This window comes from Ahaetulla prasina, chromosome 1 (assembly GCF_028640845.1).
Source record: "Ahaetulla prasina isolate Xishuangbanna chromosome 1, ASM2864084v1, whole genome shotgun sequence".
Classification (NCBI taxonomy): Eukaryota; Metazoa; Chordata; class Lepidosauria; order Squamata; family Colubridae; genus Ahaetulla; species Ahaetulla prasina.
In genome coordinates this window covers 4,142,939-4,165,931 of record NC_080539.1, presented here as the reverse complement: position 1 = coordinate 4,165,931, position 22,993 = coordinate 4,142,939, and the positions used below count along the sequence as shown (strand labels likewise).

At 46.1% G+C, this 22,993-nt stretch overlaps 2 protein-coding genes across 9 annotated transcripts in view; one reads left to right on the top strand and one right to left on the bottom strand.

Annotated features, from left to right (window-relative positions):
* LOC131188630 (transient receptor potential cation channel subfamily V member 2-like) overlaps window positions 1-877 on the top strand; it is an 89,888-nt gene extending 89,011 nt beyond the window's left edge. For all 8 annotated transcript variants that reach the window (XM_058164010.1, XM_058164012.1, XM_058164011.1 and 5 more), the window contains one exon: window positions 441-877. In XM_058164010.1, coding sequence (XP_058019993.1) covers window positions 441-634 — 194 coding nt within the window. In that variant the 3' untranslated portion in view covers window positions 635-877. The remainder of the gene's footprint in view (window positions 1-440) is intronic.
* An 8,245-nt stretch (window positions 878-9,122) lies between these two features.
* Window positions 9,123-22,993, bottom strand: part of LOC131188629 (transient receptor potential cation channel subfamily V member 2-like) — a 99,937-nt gene continuing 86,066 nt past the window's right edge. The window contains exons 12-16 of the mRNA XM_058164008.1: window positions 20,199-20,265; window positions 17,975-18,282; window positions 16,698-16,822; window positions 15,719-15,807; window positions 9,123-11,003 (exon numbers count right to left, since the gene is read on the bottom strand). Coding sequence (XP_058019991.1) covers window positions 10,810-11,003; window positions 15,719-15,807; window positions 16,698-16,822; window positions 17,975-18,282; window positions 20,199-20,265 — 783 coding nt within the window. The 3' untranslated portion in view covers window positions 9,123-10,809. The remainder of the gene's footprint in view (window positions 11,004-15,718; window positions 15,808-16,697; window positions 16,823-17,974; window positions 18,283-20,198; window positions 20,266-22,993) is intronic.

Below are 22,993 nucleotides of genomic sequence, written 5' to 3'. Positions count from 1 at the left end.
TTCCCGGTAGTCCTCAATTTATGACCACAAGGGAGCCCCAAATTTCTGTTGCTAAATGAGACAGCTGTGAAATGAATTTTGCCCTATTTTCCAACCTTCCTTCCCACAGTTGTTAAGTGAATCACTGCAGTTGCTAAATTAGTAACATGGTTGTTAAGTGAATCCGACTTCTCCATTGACGAAGGTCGCAAAAGGTGGACACTGCAACCGTCATAAATGCGAGTCAGTTGCCAAACGTCTGAATTTTGACCACTTGACGCTTGGGGATGCTGCAATGGTTGTAATTGTGAAAACTGGTCATAAGTTGCTTTTTTCAGTGGCCTTCAAACTTTGGACGGTCCCTAAATGAATGGTCGTAAGTCGGGGGCTACTTGAGAAGCACTGCTTAGCGTGGTAACTTGTGTTAATCACTCGTTTCTTGACTTCCCTTGTTACTCCAGTGATCCAAAAAGGGAGCGTGGTGACCCAAGCCATGCCCCGCGTGTCTTCTTCGTGGACCACATTCTTCCAGGGGGAGCAGGAAGAAGAAAAGGATGAGATGGTGGCGATGAAGGACTTAGGGCCGCAGGAGGAGAGGAGTCGCCAGGAGGAAAGGACGAGTGAACAGACTTGCTTACTGGAGGACAAATGTTGAGTGCATCTCCGTTAAAGCAGCAGAGAAGTTCCCTGTGGGGATGAAAACCAGCACCTTCAGAGAGCTTAGCCCAGATTCTTTTTCTTTCTTTCTTTCTTTCTTTCTTTCTTTCTTTCTTTCTTTCTTTCTTTCTTTCTTTCTTTCTTTCTTTCTTTCTTTCTTTCTTTCTTTCAGTGCTCACACTGGGAATACTGTTGTGACACAGTTTCCGTCTTCAGGGATAATAAAACTCTAGCTTCCCTATTTTGTGGCTCAGGGTGTTTGTAAGTGGGTACCGGGATCATCATTTCCCCCCGCCCTTCTGGGACATGGGTGTGTGAATTTAAATTTCCTGACCAAAAGTTAACTTATTAGCTTCCTGTGTTAGCAAGGCTGTTCCTGCAATGGCTTTCAAACAAGCAGGCCAGTCCTTGGATATGTGGTCTAATTGACAGATTAGATAAGCCACTAGGCGAGACCATGATCCCAGTTTCTGGGTCAGCACCCCCACTGCAACGTTTTGCTTGGTATCCACATATAACTGGAAAGGCTTATCTAAGTTTGGCAATCCTAAACTTGGGGCTTGTAGTAAAGCGTCTTTGAGGGTTGTGAAACTTTTCCTGTTTTTCCCACATCAGCGGTTCCTTATCACTTCCTCTTGTTGCTTCGTACAGAGTCTTCGCAATTAAGCTGAAGTTCGGTATCCAGATTCTACAGAAGCCTGCTGCCCCCAAGAATCCCCGCAACTCCCTCTTGGTTTTGGGGGTTGGTAACTGACAGATGGTTTCTTTCCTTTCATGACCCAAAGTCCGTTTCCCCTGCTCTCTGTCATATCCTAGATACCTAACCCCAGTTGAGACTAATTGTGCCTTTTTCCTGGATGCTTTGTAACCACACTTTTGCAAGACATGAAGCAGCTCATTCTGCCAGCAACCCTTCGCTGTTTGTCCAGTCACTAATAAATCATCCACATTTTGAAGCACTACATCCGGTGGAAGGGTCTGTAACCCCTGCAGATCCTTGCCTAGGGCCGTGCCGAAGAGCGTGGGACTATTCTTAAACCCCTATGGCAGTCTGGTCCACGCATATTGTTGCTTTCTCCCAGCTACTGGGTCTTCCCATTCGAAAGCAAACAGATGCCGGCTCTTTTTATGTATTGGTATGGTGAAAAAAGCTGTCGTGTCCCACTCCCCCTCCGATGACCGGGTCTAGGAAGTCCGTATCAAGCATGGCCACGAAGCCTCTGCAGCTTTGCCAAATTCCTTTCAGATTTCTCAGGGCAGGAAGGAATCCAAGTTGTGACTTCATGACCCAAAGTGTTATGACCCAGCACTAAAGGAGACTTTGCTTGACTCAAAGTTGCTTGACTCAAGCTGATCCTTTATATAGGCTGTGGGGTGTGGCTCCATGACTCAGCACTTATCCAGGCCTGCCCCTCCCTTCTTTCTGCTGACGTCACCTCTCAGATCTCCGGAAGCGGGGATTCGTCCACTATGAATTCTCTTCCTCTGGATCTGCTGCCGGTAATTCCAGCACGTGGCTGGCTCCCTGCTCACACGCTGTAGGAGTGAGGTTTGTTTGTTCATTCCTGACATTCTGTCCGGGTATGGGGCCGGGGCTGGAGGCATGCCAGGCCGTTCCTCTTCATTATCAGACTCTGAATCTGATTGCAGGCCCGGGAGGTGACAGGAGGGGCCCGGCTGAGGAGAGGAGGGAGGACGAGGCACAACAAAGGCATCTTTAAGGTCTATGACTGAGAACCAATGGGCTGTAGGGGGGATCAATCCCAGGATTACATACGGATTGGGGACGGCTGGATGAATAGTGACCATTGAGTTATTGACAATTTGGAGCACTTGGACCAGCCTGTACCTCTCCTCACCCTTAGAGATTGGTAGGATTGGGGTGTTCCATTTGGACTCTATAGGTTCTAGAATGTGATGGGTAAGGTAGAAGTCTATGATCTTCCATACAGCCTGCACGATGGGTTGTGGATATGCACGTTGCCTAACTCTCACTGGGTATCTCCCAGGGATTTCTTCTAGTATTATCGGAGGATGGTGACATGCAAAGCCTGGGGGATTATCTTCAGCCCAAAGGTAAGGGACCTCAAATTCTTTCCATCTGGCGTCTTCAATTATCTCTTGCACCAGCATCATCATTCTCCATCCCTCTTCCCGGAGCACTTCCAGCTTCACCTTCCCATATTTCATTGCCATCGTCCTCAAGAGATCTGCACCCTTAATTTACATAGCAAATCTCTTCCCATCAAGGGGACTGGGCAGTCAGGCATGTATACGAATTGGTGGGTAATAGTTTGCCTCCCATGACACAGGTTAAAGGTTTTAGGATTGGTCTTTGCAATATATTTCCAGTTGCACCCTAAATACTAATGGAGTGAGGGGAAGCAGGGATCAAGGGTTTTGTTAAAACTGATCGCATTGCGCCCGTGTCCACTAGGAAGGGGATAGGCTTGCCTCCTATATTCAGGCAGACCATAGGCTCCCTGAGGCTTGAGCCTGGTCGGCTTCAGTTTCATTCCTCCACTTCTGCCAGAGGGGGCCTTGTAAATCCACCTCTATTTGGCCTCCCCCTCCGGCTTCGTCCTAGGCCGCCTCTGAAATTCTTCACAAACCTGCCCCTATTTCCTCCTTCTTCCTTCTACTTATCCTTCTCTGGGCATTCCCCTTTCCAGTGCCCTTCTTTCTTACAGATCACACACTGGTTTCATCCCAGACTCATCTCATATCCTCAACCCCTTCCTGCTCCCCTCCCCTTTGGCATTCCTGTGAGGGCAACGGCTAACAGTTCAGCCTTCCTCTGCATTTTCTGGTCCTTTTTCCTTTCTTCTTCCTTATCTCTGTTAACAAACGTTTTCCGTGGTACCTTCATCAATTCACTCATGGGCTTCCCCAACGCCCCCTCAAGACGCTGTAACTTCCTCCTTATATTGGGGCACTTTGGGAGATAAAAGCCATTGCCAGCATTTGACCGTTTTCTGGGTCGGTTGGATCTATGGGGGTATAAATCCGGTATGCCTCGATTAGTCGGGTATAGAAAGCTTCAGGGCTTTTGTTAGCTTCCTGGATAACCAATGAGGGTTTGGACATGTTAGTGGCAGGCTTTCCTGCTCCCCTGATTGCACTAACAACTAGTCCTTGGTATTCTTGTAATTCTCTCAGGTGCCTGTACGGATCCCACTGGGGGTCCTTTGAGGGGAAGCGCCGGTCCACCCATTCCTTCATTGTATATTGCATGGGTTTACCTGACTTCAGGATCTTGGACACTTCAATTCTGATCTTTTCTCTTTCCTCTGGATTCCCATCAACTGTTGAAAGTCCATCCAGTTGGGGTTATGGTAATGGTATGCAGTTAGAAGGGAGATGGAAGGGACCGTACGTTGTAATCATATCTCCGCTTGCTATTAAGATCGCTGAGTCCAAATCATGGATCCATTGGACTAGAGTCAAAAAAGCGACTGAACAGCAATGGGCCGTACAACCCAATGGACACCCACTCAAACTGAGGGTAATCCGCAAATACCAGTCGATCCGCAGACAATACCGCATACACTTTATTTTCATTTGGCCTTTACTGTAGTTGTGCTAGGGATTTTTATATGTATTACCTGCATCATAAGATATGCGTGTGGGAACCCCAGGAGAACCCCCAATAGACGCGCCCAGCCCGAAACGACGCTTCCAGGTGGCTACTCTGCTGGAACCTTACTGGCAATAGGTTCCTCTACGCACAGTAGTGAAGACCCCTGCTAAGTCACTCCGGAAGCTGACTTTCCACGCACGGGAAACGACAGGATGAAGAAGAAGACCGGTAGTTTGCTAGTGCTGTGCGTCGCTATAACACTGATAAGAGGTAATAATATATGTATCCATAAATGAGTGATTATGCAAAATACCGGACAAGCAGTCCAAAGCCAACACATTCGTTTTCGAGCCCCACTGAAAACAACTTGTATTCCAATAATAATCTCTGTGATATTTCTTTAGAAAGCCCAATGAACACTAATAATTGTGTAAACCAGGATTTTCCTAGGGGCTTGCCCAAATATTTAGACAAAGGATTTATTGACACGCACTGTCATTTGGACATGTTATATTCAAAAACAGGTTTCGGAGGCACTTTTTCTGAATTCAGGAGAATGTATAGTAGCACTTTTTCTAAGGGATTTCAGGGCTGTATAGCTGATTTTTGTGATCCTAGTACTTTAAAGAACAACTTGTGGGAAGATTTATTAAAAGAAGACATGGTTTGGGGGGCATTTGGCTGCCATCCGCACTTTGCTCGTTATTACACAGAACTTCATGAAAGAAATATCTTACAGGCAATGAGACACCCCCAAAGCGATTGCCTTTGGCGAAATAGGACTGGATTACTCTCATAAATGTAGTACAGAAATTTCAAAGCAGCATAAGGTTTTTGAGAGGCAACTGAATCTAGCTGTTTCCTTAGGGAAGCCATTGGTTATACACTGCAGAGATGCTGATGGTGATCTGTTAGAAATCATGAAAAAATGTGTGCCAAAAGACTACAAAATACACAGGCATTGCGTCACTGGCAGGTATAGCGTCATTGAACCACTTTTAGACTACTTTCCTAATCTAACCGTTGGATTCACCGCTTTGCTGTCTTACCCATCAGCAAATGAGGCTAGAGAATCTGTTCAAAAACTTCCATTAAACAGAATAGTAGTAGAAACAGATGCACCTCATTTCCTTCCTCGGCAGGTGCCAAAAAGGGTTAGCCGTTTTTTTGTTTTTTTGTTTTTGTTTTGTTTACATTTATACCCCGCCCTTCTCCGAAGACTCAGGGCGGCTTACAATGTATAAGGCAATAGTCTCATTCTATTTGTATATTTTTTACAAAGTCAACTTATTGCCCCCCCAACAATCTGGGTCCTCATTTTACCTACCTTATAAAGGGTGGAAGGCTGAGTCAACCTTGGGCCGGGCTCGAACCTGCAGTAATTGCAGGCTTTTGTGTTCTAATAACAGGCTTCTCTATTGCCTGAGCTATCCCGGCCCCTATCCCGGTTTTCTCATCCTGGTGTAGCTCTGCACACAGTGAAAGAGATTGCTTGTCTCAAAGAGGTGTCATTACCTGTCATGTTAGCTGTTCTAAGGCAAAACACCAAAGGTAACCACCTTTAAAGCGCTCCATGGCATAGGGCCGGGCTATTTACGGGACCGTCTACTGCTACCGGATACCTCTCACCGGCCCGTGCGCTCTCACAGAGAGGGACTCCTCAGGGTGCCGTCAGCTAGACAGTGCCGTCTGGCGACGCCCAGGGGAAGGGCCTTCTCTGTGGGGGCTCCCACCCTCTGGAACGAACTCCCCCCAGGACTCCGCCAGCTTCCAGACCTCCGAACCTTCCGTCGCGAGCTTAAAACACACCTATTTATCTGCGCGGGACTGGACTAGTTTTTTAAATTTTCTAATTTTAAATTTTTAAATTTTATAGGGGTTTTAATTGGTTTTAATATCTATATTATTTTAATAATCAGGCTTTTTGAATATGTTTTCTTAATGGTTTTCTTAATTTGTATATATATGTTGTTTTATTTGCCTGTGAACCGCCCTGAGTCCTTCGGGAGATAGGGCGGTATATAAATTTGAATAAATAAATAAATAAATAAATAAATAAAATCTATAACTTGTAAGAAGGTGCAAAGAGAAGAGGGCAAGGAACCGAAGAGAACTTGCTCCATGTACAGAATGCATGGGTAAGCAAGGGGAGATAATCTCGTGGATACGGAATACCTGGGGTATGTAATCAGTTTGGCCTTCCCCGTTGTACATATGGCTGGAGAGTTGTAAAAACATATCACAGGTGTAGTGGGCCACAGGTGTAGTGGGCCACAGGGTGTTGTATGTTTCAGGTTACCACCTGGCGAGGAGATCCCAGCTCCACCCACACAAAGTTATTCTCAACAACCTTGCCAGCCATATGGACAGCAGAGTTATGAAGCTGTAATTGGTTACAGCTCATCTTATGGCCAGACACAGGGCTCTGAATATGGTACTCAGTCCACACCACAAGCATACGGCTCATCCACAACATATGGCACTAGTCAGACTTCACAGTCATCCTATGGACAGCAGTCATCTTATCCCAGCTATTCACAACAGCCAACCAGCTCCAGCACCGGAAGCTATGGCACCAATTCCCAACCCTCCAGATACGGGCAGCCCCAAAGCGGGGGTTACGGCCAGCAGTCAAGCCACGCCAACGAGCGGCCAAGCTCCTCTCTCATAGGCTTGATTGCTACCGGCTGTGTAATCATACCTTGTGTACTGCCCATCTTTGTGCGAACTATTTCTAACAGTGTATCCATGTTAGCTGACAGAAAAGCTATGGCCCAGGTCATGCTATGTGGCAGTTGGAGCGTATGGTCACCAAGGAGCCTGAATATGTTACTCTTCTCGAAAATTGAGATGAGTAACAAAGGGGGGATTAAGGTGGCCTACAAAACCCTGTTAAGAACGAAGGTACTCATATAGGCCCCAAGCCCGGGGAAAAACTTTGGTCAAGCATGACTTCCCCGCCTGAGGAAATGCCTTGTCAGCTATATTAAGGAAACCGCTTTCTCAGCTTGATGTATGACCATATCGAGGCCAAGATACACCCATAAATATGCTGAGCTCAGATAACCATATCCTCTTGTCAAGCAATAACTGCATCCCGGTATCGCTACGAACATATTTGTGTTGCCTCCCCCATGTCTGGTATCAGTTCCCCAATATCTAGTTCTTGGAATTATAGCCATATATGGAATGTAACATGCTAAGAAATGTATACGCAGCTTATACGTAGCAGAACAGTATATAAAGCCCTGTTGGAAACCCCCTGACTTTGTTCAGACCCTCAGCTTTGTTCTGTTTCCTGAACCTGCGCATAAATAAAGAACCTTTCCTTCCCAGAAGAGCTGGCTTGTGTCTCATCTTTCCACAACAATGGGCATCGACTATAGTCTTAACTAGGTCAGCTATCTCGTTGGGCTTTTCGCTATATGGGCCATAATGGAGTTTCCAATTCAGGAGATCAGAGGTGGTAAAGGGCACGTGTTGAAAGAGAGAGGCTCTGTCTGTTTTGGTTGGATCATCTTTATTGACAATCATTTGGTCTATTTGTCTGAGGGGGGGGCATTCAAGATGGGCCGTTCCGCTTTGGCCCTTGTTCTCTCAGCTATAGGTCCTTCCACTACTGGTTCAGCTGTGGATGGCCCTGCTCTTGCTCCCTCCCACTCATCTTCATCCTCTCGGTCGGGGTGGAGGCTTTCGGTGAGGGCCCCACTTGACCGGACCTGTCTTGACTCTCTGACCTGGGCTTAGCAATGCCCTTACCCTTCCTTTCCCCTGATTCCTTTGACATTGGGGATAACATGCACTGCCACCTTGATTCCCCGCTAGTGACTAAGGATGCTCCGGTCCTCATGGACCCTTCATCCCAATCCTGATGGGGCACATATGGAGGCGGGTGGGGTAATTCTTCTGGGCACCTAGGTAAAATTGGAGGGGGACACTTCCTACTCTTTGAATGTTGGATGGTTCGGGAGATTAAGAGCTTGCACTGTCCTGCCTTGCATTGTTTTAACGAGTCCAGGGGATGGTTCAAAAGGTCTAACCAAACATCAATATATGGTGCCGGATCCGGATGACCTAGTGTGGGGTGGAAAACTATCTGATGTACCCTCACAGCTATGGATATGTCCAAAGTTCCCTTTTCCGGCCATCCAACTTTAAAAGTTGGCCATTCTGCTTCACAGAAGGTTTTCAGTTTCTGCTTACTCCAATTAATACCATAATCTTGGGACTCATATCCTGCCTTAAAATGTTTCAGCATGCACTCCAGAGGAGTCAAGGGTACACTACCCCCTCCTCCCATGATCCTCCCAGGGCACCAGAGAAGACAAATGGGGAGAGGGGTTTTGAGAGGAAGGTAAGGGGTCCTTTCCACTCAGGAGACACAAGGAATAGTTTGCCACTTCACACAAGCCTGACCCACAGAGCTGGAATCTCGACGGTCTCTGGTGGGAACTGCAGACTTCACTCACTTACACACACACACACACACACACACACACACACACACACACACGACAAGCCTCCCATCTTTTCCTTGAAGGGAGGGTGATCAGTCCTCCCCAACCGTCCCTGCTGAAAAGGGAGGGTTTTCCTATTTCCCTTATACTTGCCTGCAGGCTGATGTTTTCCTCTGGCCAGTTCCTCGGCTTTCTTCTTGGTCTCCTCCCCCACCTGTGGTTCTTGTGGAGGCTGCCGAACTGCCTCTGCCCTGCTCCAGCGAGAAGTCCTTCGGAATAATGGTCCGGTGGCGCCAATGAAAAGGATGTTCTCACTGACCCACTAGGACCGGGGCAGTGGGCAAGGCTCCCACTCAGAGGGTCTCAAAACCCCTTGCCTCCGGGCTGGCTCGCCAGTAAATGTAATAGAAAACTTTCGTCTTAAAGTGAGGAGAGAAGACCACGAAGGATTTGAGAAACAAGAATTAATTTATTATTTGCGCAAATAGGACACAGACCCCCACTCACATGGAAAACAAAGGTCTGAGCCTCGAGCAAGGCTCAAGCATAATCTTTTATACCTTTGGTTACAGATATTGTCATAAGCAAAAAGAAGAAGTTATCCTAATTGGTTAAAACAGACAAAAGCCCAAATATGGACTACTCTTATCATACACCTTCTGGATATATACGTTGATGCATATGTTACTCTCGATGCCCTCTCCTTTACCACATATAGTTACTGGAACAGGTTTCAAAGAACAGTTTGTAGAAATATTTCTGCACTTTCCCGAAAGCTTGCAACACCACATCCCTGCCCAATGGTATACTTCTGCTTTTTAAGTGACAGGTTGACTTCTATACAAGTTGGTAATATCTGAGTTTGGGGTTATCTATATTGGGGTTTCTCTTTCACATCGAGGATCGAAACCAACACATATAAGATGGAATGTTGTTATTATTTGCTCCAAAAAAATTCAACCTTAACCCATCTCTATCACAAACAAAAGTTGGCTTGAAGCTCAACATTAAAAAAAAACTAAGATCATGGTATCCATCCCTCTCAATTCCTGGCAAATAGATGGGAAAGAAATGGAGGTAGTGACAGATTTTATTTTCCTGGGCTCCGCAGATGGGGACTGCAGCCAAGAAATTAAAAGAGGCTTGCTCCTGGGGAGGAAAGCTATGGCAAATCTAGACAGCATTCTAAAAAGCAGAGACATCACCCTGCCAACAAAAGGGCGTCTAGTCAAGGCTATGGTTTTCCCAGTTGCAATGGATGGCTGGGAAAGTTGGACCATAAGGAAGGCTGAGCACCAAAGAATGGAGGCCTTTGAACTCGGGTGCTGGAGAAGACTCTTGCAAGTCCCTTGGACTGCAAGATGAACAAATAAGTCAGTCCTAGAGGAGATCAACCCTGACTGCTCTTTAGAAGGCCAGATCCTGAAGAGGAAACTCAAATCCTTTGGCCACCTAATGAGAAGGAAGGACTCCCTGGAGAAGAGCCGAATGCTGGGAACGATGGAGGGCAAAAGAAGAAGGGGACAACAAGAGAACGAGGTGGCTGGATGGAGTCCCTGAAGCAGTAGGTATGAATTTAAATGGACTCCAGAGGATGGGAGAGGACAAGAAGACCTGAAGAACGTGGTCCATGGGGTCGCAATGGTCAGACACGATTTCATAACTAAACAACAACATTGCAAACAAAGTAATCCTCCAACAAACACACTCATGGAGGAGAAGGGGAGGAGGAGGAAAGAAGAGGAGAGGGAGGGGAAAGGGAGAAAAAGAAGAATGAAAGAAAAAGAAACATAGAACATAGAATAAGAGCTGGAAGGGACCTTGAAGGTCTTCTGGTCCAACCCCCTGCTAAAAGAAGAAAGAAAGAAAAGGAAAGAAGAAAGAAAGAAAAAGAAAAAAGGAAGGAAGGAAGGAAGGGAGGGAGGAAGGAAGGAAAGAAAGAGAGAGAGAGAGAGAGAGAGAGAGAAAGAAAGAAAGAAAGAAAGAAAGAAAGAAAGAAAGAAAGAAAGGAAGGAAGGAAGGAAGGAAGGAAGGAAGGAAGGAAGAAAGAAAGAAAAAGAATCTGGGCTAAGCTCTCTGAAGGTGCTGGTTTTCATCCCCACAGGGAACTTCTCTGCTGCTTTAACGGAGATGCACTCAACATTCGTCCTCCAGTAAGCAAGTCTGTTCACTAATCCTTTCCTCCTGGCGACTCCTCTCCTCCTGCAGCCCTAAGTCCTTCATCGCCACCATCTCATCCTTTTCTTCTTCCTGCTCCGCCTGGAAGAATGGGGTCCACGAAGAAGACACGCGGGGCATGGCTTGGGTCACCACGCTCCGTTTTTGGATCACTGGAGTAACAAGGAAAGTCAAGAAACGAGTGATTAGCACAAGTTACCACGCTAAGCAGTGCTTCTCAAGTAGCCCCCGACTTACGACCATTCATTTAGGGACCGTCCAAAGTTTGAAGGCCACTGAAAAAAGCAACTTATGACCAGTTTTCACAATTACAACCATTGCAGCATCCCCATGCGTCAAGTGGTCAAAATTCAGATGTTTGGCAACTGACTCGCATTTATGATGGTTGCAGTGTCCACGGGGGTGGGGGGTGGGTGATGTGACCCCCCCTTTTGCGACCTTCGTCAATGGAGAAGTCGGATTCACTTAACAACCATGTTACTAATTTAGCAACTGCAGTGATTCACTTAACAACTGTGGGAAGGAAGGTTGGAAAATAGGGCAAAATTCATTTCACAGCTGTCTCATTTAGCAACAGAAATTTGGGGCTCCCTTGTGGTCATAAATTGAGGACTACCGGGAACAGAAGTTTTCGGGAACTGCAGCATCAGAGCTCCCGATCCAGAGCTCCCCAAAATGTCTGCAGGTAATCCTCACCTTCTGACCATAATGGAAACTCTCACTGATGGTTGTAAAATGGATCTGTTGATTTTAGGATCATTTCTCTGGCCGTTGTTAAGAGGAACACCGTGGTCATTAAAACAAACCAGGGGTGCCAGATTTGGGCAAGACCATCGTAAATCACAGCCATGTGACCACTGGAAACTGCCAACGGTCATGCAGCACCCAAAGTTAGGGGGAAGCGACCGTCAGAACTGGCTTGTAATTAATCCCATGGTCAGTCTCTTGTAATTTTGGCCACTAAGTGATTGATCATAAGTCAAGGACTACCTGGTTGGAAAAGGAGCTGCTAAGTTAACCTAGAATTCTGCCAAACTATTTTGAGTTTGATGGAGCTACACTGCCATCTGCGGGTAGAAAGAAGGCAATGCTCACCAAGGCAAAATAATAATAATAGCAGAATAACAGAGTTGGAGAATATCTTAGAGGTCCTCTAGTCCAGCCCCCTGTTCAAGCAGACCTATGCTATTTCAGACAAATGGCTGTCCAGTCTCTTCTTGAAAGCCTCCAGTGATGGAGCACCCATAACTTCTGGTGGCAAGTTGTTCCACTGGTTAATTGTCCTCACTGTCAGGAAATCCCTCCTTAGTTCTACGTTGCTTCTCTCCTTGATTAGTTTCCATCCGTTGCTTCTTGTTCTACTCTCAGGTGCTTTGGAGAATAGCTTGACTCCCTCTTCTTTGGGGCAACCCCTGAGATATTGGAAGACTGCTATCAAGTCTCCCCTAGACCTTCTCTTTGTTAGCCTAGACAATTCTGCAACTGTTCTTCATATACAGGTACCGTAGGCCTCGTTTTACGACCAAAATTGAGTCCAAAATTCCTGTTGTCCAGCAGGACAAGTTGAGTGAATCTTGCCCCTTTTTACGACCATTCTTGCCACCGTTGTTAAGCGAATCATTTCAGTTAGGAGCACGGTTGTTCAGCGAATCTGGCTTCCCCATTGACTTTGTTCATCAGTAGGTCACAAAAGGAGATCACGTGATCCCCGGACACTGCAACGGTCATAAATATGTGACAGTTGCCAAGTGTTGGAATTTGGCTCACTTGGCCATGGGGGTGCTGCCATGGTCATACGTGTGAAAAATGGTCAGAAATCACATTTTTTTCAGTGATGTTGTAACTTTGAGCGCGGTCACTAAATGAACTGTTGTAAGTCGAGGACTAAATGTATTTAATTAGCTCACAGCCCCCTAATTATCATTGTTGCTCTCCTCTCCACTTTCTGGCTTTTCTGTGAAGATGTTTCGCTTCTCATCCAAGAAGCTTCGTCAACTCTGACTGGATGGTGGGGAAGGGAAGGATTTCTACTCCTTGCAGGCAGCTGTTCATTTCCATCCTTTTAGAGCAGTGGTCACCAACTGGAGATCCGTGGACCACTGGTGGTCTGCAAGAAAATTTTGGTGGTCCGCAGAGAAATTATTTGCATTTTTTATATTGCACTAAATCAGGGGTCCTCAAATTACGGCCCTGGAGTGGATACGTGCAATCAACGTTCGTGTTGCTGCAGAGAGTCTCCCCCTTCAGGGTCTTTTTGTGTGGGTCGGAGGGGGCAGAAATTCCAACTTGGGGTCTGCTTCAGCCTCCTGGTGTGGGGCTTTGGGCGAAGGCTGGAGGGAAGAGCCACTGGTGGCAAAGAGCCGGAGGGCCTCGTTCCAGTGGGACTGCCTCATGGCCTGTAAGTGGCTGATCATCTCAGCCCGCTGAGCCTCCAGCCGCTGGTACCTGGCATTGCACTCCTGCAGGTCTTCCCTCTGCTTGGAAAGCCTATGCTCCTAGTCCTCAGTGAGGTGCTTTTACTGAGCCTCCTTCTCGGCCAGATCCAATTTGAACCGAGCTGTTTTGCCAACTCTTTCTCACGGTGGCTGCTTAGCTCCAGCAACTGCTTCCTGTTGTGGCCCTAAGGAGCCTGAGGCAAGGAGTGGCTGGGAGGAGACGGGTGAGTAGAGGCCGACGAGGCGCCCCTCAATGCGAGTGACATTGAGTTGGCCATGCCCAGCCAGTCACATGACCACCTAGCCACGTCCACCCAGCCGGTCATTAGGCAGATCCTATTAGTGGTCCTTGGGATTTTAAATTATGAATTTAGTGGTCCCTGAAGTCTGAAAGTTTGGTTACCCCTGTTTTAGAGGGTCATTAAGGCCACTTGGAGGTTTATCTATGTCCTCAGGGTCACCTGAGTAGTGCAAGCGGGTGTGGAGCCTTCTTGGAACTGCTGAAAGGATTGTGTTCTAGACTGCGGATAGCTGATGTTGTGTCCCTTCCCCTCTGTTGAGAGAGGGCTACTCAATTTGGACACAGATAGCCTCTTTGACCCCTCTTTCAAACCAGTGGTCCTCTCTGTCCAAAAGATGGCCTTTGTCTTTCAAATGCAAATGGACTGCTGAATCTAGTCCTGATGGGTTTGCTCTCCTATGTTGTGCCCTGCATTTATGAAGTGGATGCTTTGTTTCTCCAATCTGCTCATGTCTCACTGCCCTCTTCTCCACACTCTTTCTAGAGCCTCAATTTCTTTTTTTAGATCGTGGAGACCAAAACTGGATGTCGTATTCCACGTATGATCTTAGTAAGGTGTTATAAAGTGGAATTAACACTTCACGTGATCCTGATTCTATCCCTCTGTTAATGCAGCCTAGAACTTTTTTGGCAGCTGCTGCACACAGCTGGCTCATAGTTAAGGGATTGTCCACTAGGACTCTAAGATCCCTCTCACAGTTACTGCTATTGAGCCAGGTACCACCTATACTGTACCTGTGCATTTTGTTTTTCTTGCCTAAATGTAGAACCTTACTTTTTTCACCATTGAATTTCATTTTGTTAGATAGCGCCCAATGTTCAAGTCTGTCAAAATCCTTCTGTAACTTGAGCCTATCTTCTGGAGTGTTGGCTATTCCTGCCAGCTTGGTGTCATCTGCAAATTTGATGAGTTCCCCATCTATCCCCTCGTCCAAGTCATTGATGAAGATGTTGAAGGGTATTGGGCCTAAAACAGAGCCTTGGGGTACCCCACTGCATATCTCCCTCCTGTTGTGGTTCGTCAGCAGCCTACCGAGCTGGCAATGGAGTTGGACAGCGATGAGACTGAGGTGGGGCCAGGGCCATCGGGAAGTGAGGTGCAGACTCCAGAATCTCCAGAGACTGATAGTAGTGAGGCAGAGGAACAGAAGGTGCCTGTTCCTAATGCATGCATGAAAAGAGCTGCCAGAAGGCAAGAGCAGCTCAAGCAGAGAGGACAACTCAGGAGTAGGGCCAAGAGATGATTGGCCCCTCCCATAAGGCTTAAAACAGAGCAGCACCGGTGTTTCAGCTTCGCCGGAAAACAACGTTGGTAGCTGCATCTTCTGCTTCGTCTTCTGCTTCATCTACGTCAAGGGTAGTCAACGTTTTTATATCTACTGCCCACTTTTGTATCTCTGTTAGTAGTAAAGTTTTCTAACCGCCCACTGGTTCCACAGCAAAGGAGATTTATAAAGTAGCGAAGTAACTTTACTTTATAAAATTTATAATTTGACAATTTGACAAAACCCTTACCGCCCACCATGAAAGCTAGAATGCCCACTAGTGGGCAGTAGGGACCAGGTTGACTACCACTGATCTACGTCTTTGTTTTTGTGGCTTCTGGACATTTGCCAAGAAAGGCCTTTGGCAGTTTGCCTAATTGGACCAAGGTTTGCGATAGGACTGAGGAATTTGTGTTGGGAGGAATTTGTTTTAATTTGAGTTGAACGACGCTGGGAATGAAGTAATTCCCAGCTGTTCGAATAAAGTTTGTTTGTTTTTCCACGCACACAGTTTATTACTACCTTCTTGGGCCTGGGTCACAACACCTCCATGCAGATGCAGTTCCATTGAGGACTACATGTGGAGTGCGGTTGGTTGGCCAGTTACGAATGCATCTGGTGGTGATGCTGTCTAACTCACATTTTTCTATTTTATCAAGTAATAGGTTATGGTCTACTTTATCAAATGCCTTACTGAAGTCCAAGTAAGACTCTGGGTTCCCTCTCGCACTTACCGCTATTGAGCCAGGTTCCACCTATTCTATACCTTCACTTCAAGGCCACTCCATAAAACCCAACCCACAGCTTAGAAAGTCACAATGACGTGTGGATGCCCACTCTTGACACCGCTGTGGTACCGTTCTTACCTAATGTCTCGTCCAGAAAGTTGGTTTCCATGGGTTCTTCTCGGAGGACGGATTTTTTAGTCCAATTTTCCCAGTGTAGCTCTTCTACTCTAGAAAAAGACCCCAAGAGTTACCAGCAGGACACATTAAGTCCTCAACCTACAACCACAATTGGTTGGGGGTTGGACTAGAAGACCTCCAAGGTCCCTTCCAACTCTGTTAATTCTATTCTAAAGGAGCCCAAACTTTCCACTGCTAAGCAAGACAGCTGTTAAGCAAGTGGTGCCCCATTGTACAAACTTATTTTTCTGCCATGGTTGTTACGTTAAGTGAATCATGGCACCCGCTAAGTGAATCATGCAGTCGTTAAGCGAATCTGGCTTCCCAGTTGACTTTGCTTGTCAGAGGGTTTGCAGAAGAGGACCACATGACCCCGAGACACTGCAACTGTCGTAAGTATATGCCAGGGGCTAACTGTCCAAATTTTGATCATGTGATGAGGGGAATGCTGCACCAGTCCTAAGGCCACTTCTCTCAAGTGAAAGAAATTTTGAATGGTCACTAAAGGAACGATTGTAAACCAAGGACTGGCTGTAAACCGCCCTGAGTCCTTCGGGAGAAGGGCGGTATAGAAATTAAATTATATATAAATAAATAAATAAATAAATAAATAAAGGACTACCTGTATGTACTCCTTTCTTGTCTCAAACACACATAATAATTTCTTATGCTGCAAAAAACTAAAACCTAGTAAAAATTCCTTTCAAGCACACCTGTAGACAATTCACACCAGCCCTTGGAGGTAGTCTAGACCAGGAGCCCAAAGTTGGGAAGGCTAATGCTAGTTTTTTATTATGAGATTATAGCAACAGAGTTTTTGCAAGCACAAATGTCCCTTCTTTCCTCCCTCCCTCCGTCTCTTTATGCTCGAGAGAACCAGGGAGGGCTATTTCTGAAATGATGTCTTTCGTACCCCAATTGGGCAGGTGGTTATGCTTACCGAAAAAACCACCTCTTCTTCTCTTCCTTGTCCACAGGGTCGATGGTGAGGAAATGGCTGCCTTTCTCGCGTTTTTTCCACCACCAGATCCAGTTTTTTTCTATTTCCAGAATAGCGAGGGCTCTCTGCAAAGAGAGGGGTTGGTGAACAGAGCTTATAAATGGGAGAGGGAGGGAGGGAGGATAGGTGGGTGGGTGGGTGGACAGGTAGGTAGATAGATAGAAAGACAGAAAGACAGACAGATAATGGATAGAATAGATAGATAGATAGATAGATAGATAGATAGATAGATAGATAGATGGATGGATGGATGGATGGATGGATGGATGGATGGATGGATGGATGGATGGATGGATGGATGATGGATGGATAGAATAGATAGATAGATAGATAGATAGATAGATAGATAGATAGATAGATAGATAGATAGATAGATAAATGGAAGATAGATAGATGATAGATGATGGATGGATAGATATAGATAATGGATAGATGAAAGCTACATGATGGATGGATGGATGGATGGATGGATAGATAGATAGATAGATAGATAGATAGATGATGGATGGAGAGAGAGAGATATATACCAATAGAAAAGAATATTTGTATCTCAGGATTGAACCCCAGAGTCCTTGGTGTCCTCTGAGCCTGGTGGTTTTCTTGCAGCCGTTTCATGACCCAGCTAGGTAACGTCATCAGAGATAGAAGGGGTTGGGGTTTGTGGAGTGGGGGAAGAGGAGGAGGAGGACTGTGGGGCCCTTGGCATTCTCTAAGCTTGGTTGTTTTCTTGCAGATGTTTCTTTACCCAGCTAGGTATCACAAGGCAAACCAAACACTAAACAAAAACCTAATAGAGGAACTGCCAAAAAGAAAACAACACTCCCACTAATACTAAAAGGACAAGCCACTGATTATATAAACAGAGAGAAGGCAACCCCCCTCTCTTCTAGCAGTGATGACGTTACCTAGTTGGGTCATGAAATGTCTGCAAGAAAACCATGAAGCTCAGAAAACACCAAGGGCTCCTTCACTGCCTCCTTCCTTCTCCTCTTCCTCCTCCTCCTCCTCTTCACCTGCTCCCTTCTAGCACTGATGAGGTTACCTAGTTTGGTCATGAAACGTCTGCAAGAAAAGCACCCAGCTCAGAGAGCACCAAACAACCCCACAGTTGAACCCCGTGCTACAAACCTTCTCTTCTACTGGTTCTTTGGATCTGGTTCCCATTTAAGCCCCTGCTGGGACAGAAATGGCCGCCGTCCCAATCGGAGGGACCTTACCTGCAACTGCCAGATGTTCTGGCTGTAATCAGAGACTTCGGAGATTGTTTCGCCCATCAGGGCAAATGTTGCGTTGAGCAAGATGATGTAAGTCAAGATGACAAAAAGGAGAACCAACAGCATCGCAATGTTGCTGTACTTCAAGTTCTCCTGGTATTCCAAGTCATCCATGCCGATGGTGAACCTGAAGAGCAGCAGGATAGTCTGAGGTAGCCCCGAATACACGGCCTGGTCTTTAGAGTCATCGCTGAGCGGGAGAGACGCGTTGTAGGCCGAGTGGGAAGCGCCCCCGGTGAGAACGGTGAGAGCTGAAAGGAGTCATTGAAATTTCAATTCTTCCTCTGGAAACTTTGAGGGGAAACATCTCAGTTTGAAGGGCAGGAGACCCAAAGTGGCTTAGATGACCTTTGGAGGCATCATTCGTTGTTCAACCAATCTTATTGTTTTGAGTTTTGTTTGCATCAAGAATACCAAGAAATCTAGGACAGAGTCTGTGCATAGAATATCTAAACGTCTGTTTTGACATCTCGTGGCTGTTGGAGGGTGTTGAGAAGAAAAACCAGGTGCTAATTCTGTGTGATGTATGGAAGGTCAGACTAGGTGTCCTCTGGTTTCTGATCTCATTCTTTGTGTCTCCTTCACCTGGAGTCTTTCGCTCATTGATTCATAGATGCCTTCACTCATCCATCCATTCATTCATTTTGTCATCCACACTCATCCACACTCATTCACTTACTCTTTCATTCACCCATTCATCTTCCCATTCCTTTGTTCAATCATTCACTCATTCATTCATTCATTCGGTCACTCATTCATTCATTCATTCATTTAATTATTCATTCACAATTATTTTGTTCACTCATTCACACTCATTCATCCACTCATTAACTTACTCAGTCTCTTTCACACACCCATTCATCCTCCCATTCAATTATTCCTTCATTCAATCATTAATTCATTTAGTTATTTATTCATTCACGCACTCATTCATTCATCCTTTCTTTCTTTCATTCATTTTGTTCACTCATTCACACTCATTCATCCACTCATTCACTCACTCTTTCACACATTCATTCATCCATTCATTTGCTCATTCATTTATTCATTTTGTTCGCTCATTCACTCATTCATCCACTCATTCATCCACTCATTCATTCACATTCATCCAGTCATTCATTCACTCGTTCATTCACTCATTCATTAATTTTGTCACTCTCACTCACTTCACTCATTCATCCACTCATTCACTCATTCATCCATCCATCCACTCTTTCATGCATTTGTTCACTCATTCATTCATTCATCCACTCACTCATTTATTTACCCAGTCACCCTCTCATTCATTCATTTGTTCATTCATCCATTCATAAATTTACTCATTCTTTTACTCTCTCATTCATCCATTCCATTTCTATGGCCACCCATATTTCAATTTTTCCACCTGGCTTCAGCTGATGGACCTTCTGTCTTCCCAAAACTGAAATCTCCTCCCCCCTCCCCCCCCAGGTTAAGGCAAAGCTGGCTAAGGAACTCTGGGAGTTGTAGTCCACAAGTCTTAAAATGACCAAAGTTAGAGACCCCTATTCTAGTCTAACCCCCTGCTCAAGAAAGGAGACCTTAGGGCCTAGACCAATGATGGCAAACCTATGGCGCGCATGCCACAGGTGGCACGTGCAGCCATATCAATGGGCACGCGAGCTCAGTTCTGCCATGCATAGCTAATCTTCGGCCCTTCTGGGCCCACCAGAACAGGCTGTTTCCTGCCTCCAAAGGGCCTCAGGGGATGGTGGGGAAGGCCCATTTTTTTGCTGTCCCTAGCCTCCAGAGTCTCTCTAGGAGTCTGGGGAGGGCTAAAACGGGGGGGAGCGTGGAGGGGGGGTTGTGCGTGCATGCATGGGGGTGGGGGGCATAGAATTATGGGTATGGGCACGTGCACGCATGACACACACACACACCCACTCCCCCTCCTGGCACGTGATGGCAAAAAGGTTAGCCATCACTGGCCTAGACCATTCCAGACAAACTGTCCAGTCTCTTCTTAAAGACCTCCAGTGATGGAGCACCTACAGCTTCTGGAGGCAAGAAAATTCCTCCCTTGGATCTCTCCTTGGTATTTGGCTACCTCCTGCTCTGGTGGCCATCTGCGAGCCTACCTTACTTACCTAGGTTTAATTTAATTTGGCTATGCTCACCTGGCTGTGCCTCCCCTCGCGATGACACTCACCTGCTGCAAAGCCAAAGAGGAGGACCACATACACAATCAGGAAATGCCAAAGGTCCTTCAAGACGGCCTGGAATGATAATGAGAAGCAATGTCTAGATTGCTGGCTTTCTTTCGAACTCAGCACCTAACAGTGGGATCTCTCCAAAAACCTGAAATTTCATGTGGAGGAAAGCAAGGCTTTTTACACCTGGGTGGGAAGAACCAAAAGGTACAAGTCCAGAATAGGCGAAACCTGGCTCAAAAACAGTCCCTGGGAGAGGGACCTTGGAGTCCTAGCAGACGATCCCTTAAAACATGAGCCAGCTGTGCGCTGCAGCTGCCGAAAAAGCTAATGGGATTCTCGGTTTATCTAAACAGAGGGATAGAATCGAAATCAGGTGAAGTAATAATATAATAATAATAACAGAGTTGGAAGGGACCTTGGAGGTCTTCTAGTCCAACCCCCTGCCCAGGCAGGAAACCCTACACCATTTCAGACAAATGGTTATCCAACATTTTCTTAATGTTAGTGTTAGTTTTAGTGTTATCTGGGGCGCGGTGGCTCAAGGGCTAGGACGTTGAGCTTGTCGATTGAAAGGTCGGCAGCTCAGTGGTTCGAATTCCTAGTGCTGCCGTGTAACAGGGTGAGCTCCCGTTACTTGTCCCAGTGTTTGCCAACCTAGCAGTTTCGAAAGCACGTAAAAATGCAAGTAGAAAAAATAGGGACCACCTTTGGTGGAAAGGGAACAGTGTTCCATGTGCCTTTGGCGTAGAGTCATGCCAGCCACATGACCACAGAGATGTCTTTGGACAGTGCTGGCTCTTTGGCTTTGAAACGGAGATGAGCACCGCCCCCTAGAGTCGGCAACGACTAGCACGTATGTGCTAGGGGAACCTTTACCTTTACCTTTAAGGAACAAAAAAGTAAAGGCCAGCGTGTAGTGGAGTTTAATGCGTGGCTAAAGGAGTGGTGTAAAAGGGAAGGCTTTGGTTTTATTAGTCATGATGTCTGCAACTGGTCCAATGAAAAACTGTACAAAAGAGATGGATTGCACCCATTAAAGAAAGGAACTGAATTACTTAGCAATAAATTCATAGATTTTCTGGATAAACATTTAAACTGAACAGCGGGGACAGAGAATTAACTGATACAGAACATTTCTGTCCCCAGCAATCCAAAATTAATAGGGTTATCAGTGCATGTAACATAGATACTGTGGGTAAGATTATCAGCCCTGCTGTCAAGCAAAACCAAGCATTTAATAGTGAGTGCCATACCATGTGCACTAATCAAACAGGTGGCAAGAAATTAGGGGCAGTCAGGCACAACACAGGTTAGGTAGACAGTAAACACAAGGTCAATCCAAATGGACTCAAATGTCTATACACCAATGCACAGAGTATGAGGAATAAAAAGGATGAATTAGAAATCCAAGTAAATGAGGGCAAATATGATATTGTTGCCATTAGGGAAACTTGGTGGGATGAAACCCACAAATGGAACATACAGCTAGAGGGATATAAATTATTTAAAAGAAATAGACCAAATAAAAGAGGAGGTGGAGTTGCACTATATATAAGAAATAACTACATCTCTATAGATATAGAGCACAACAATGATGAAAATTATCTTGAATGCATTTGGGTCAATATTAAAGGGGGGGGGAATGATATTGCCATAGGTCTATACTATAGGCCACCCAACCAAACAGAGGAAATAGATGAACTTTTTGCTAGTCAGCTAACTAAGATATGTAGGAAGCACATCACAGTAGTAATGGGGGATTTTAACTACTCTGACATCAACTGGGAGACAAACACTGCACCAAGTGGAAGATCCAACAGGTTCCTAACAAACCTAGCAGACAATTTCGTTTCCCAAAAAGTAGAGAAGGAAACAAGAGGATCAGCCATATTTTATTTATTTTATTTTTATTTATTATTCATATTTGTATACCGCCCTATCTCCCGAAGGACTCAGGGCGGTTCACAGGCACATAAAACACTTATATACAAATTAAGATAATCATTAAAAAACTTATTCTAATGCCAAATTATTAAAAAATATAAATATAACTATTAAAACCAATTTAAAAACCCCTATAAATTTAAAATCTAAGCCAGTCCTGCACAGATGAATAAATGTGTCTTAAGCTCGCGACGGAAGGTTCGGAGGTCCGGAAGTTGACGGAGTCCTGGGGGGAGTTCGTTCCAGAGGGTGGGAGCCCCCACAGAGAAGGCCCTTCCCCTGGACGTCGCCAGACGACACTGCCTAGCTGACGGCACCCTGAGGAGTCCCTCTCTGTGAGAGCGCACGGGTCGGTGAGAGGTATTCGGTAGCAGTAGGCAGTCCCGTAGATAACCCGGCCCTATGCCATGGAGTGCTTTGAAGGTGGTTACCAAAACCTTGAAGTGCACCCGGAAGGCCACAGGTAGCCAGTGCAGTCTGCGCAGGATTGGTGTCATACGGGAGCCACGAGGGGCTCCCTCTATAACCCGCACAGCCGCATTCTGAACTAACTGCAGCCTCCGGATGCCCTTCAAGGGGAGCCCCATGTAGAGAGCATTGCAGTAATCCAGGCGAGACGTCACGAGGCGTGGTGACCGTGCATAGGCATCCCGGTCTAGAAAGGCGCAACTGGCGCACCAGGCGAACCTGGTAAAAGCTCTCCTGGAGGCGGCCGTCAAATGATCTTCAAAAGACAGCCGTTCATCCAGGAGGACGCCCAAGTTGCGCACCCCTTCCATCGGGGCCAATGACTCGCCCCCAACAGTCAGCCGAGGACTCAGCTGACTGTACCGGGATGCCGGCATCC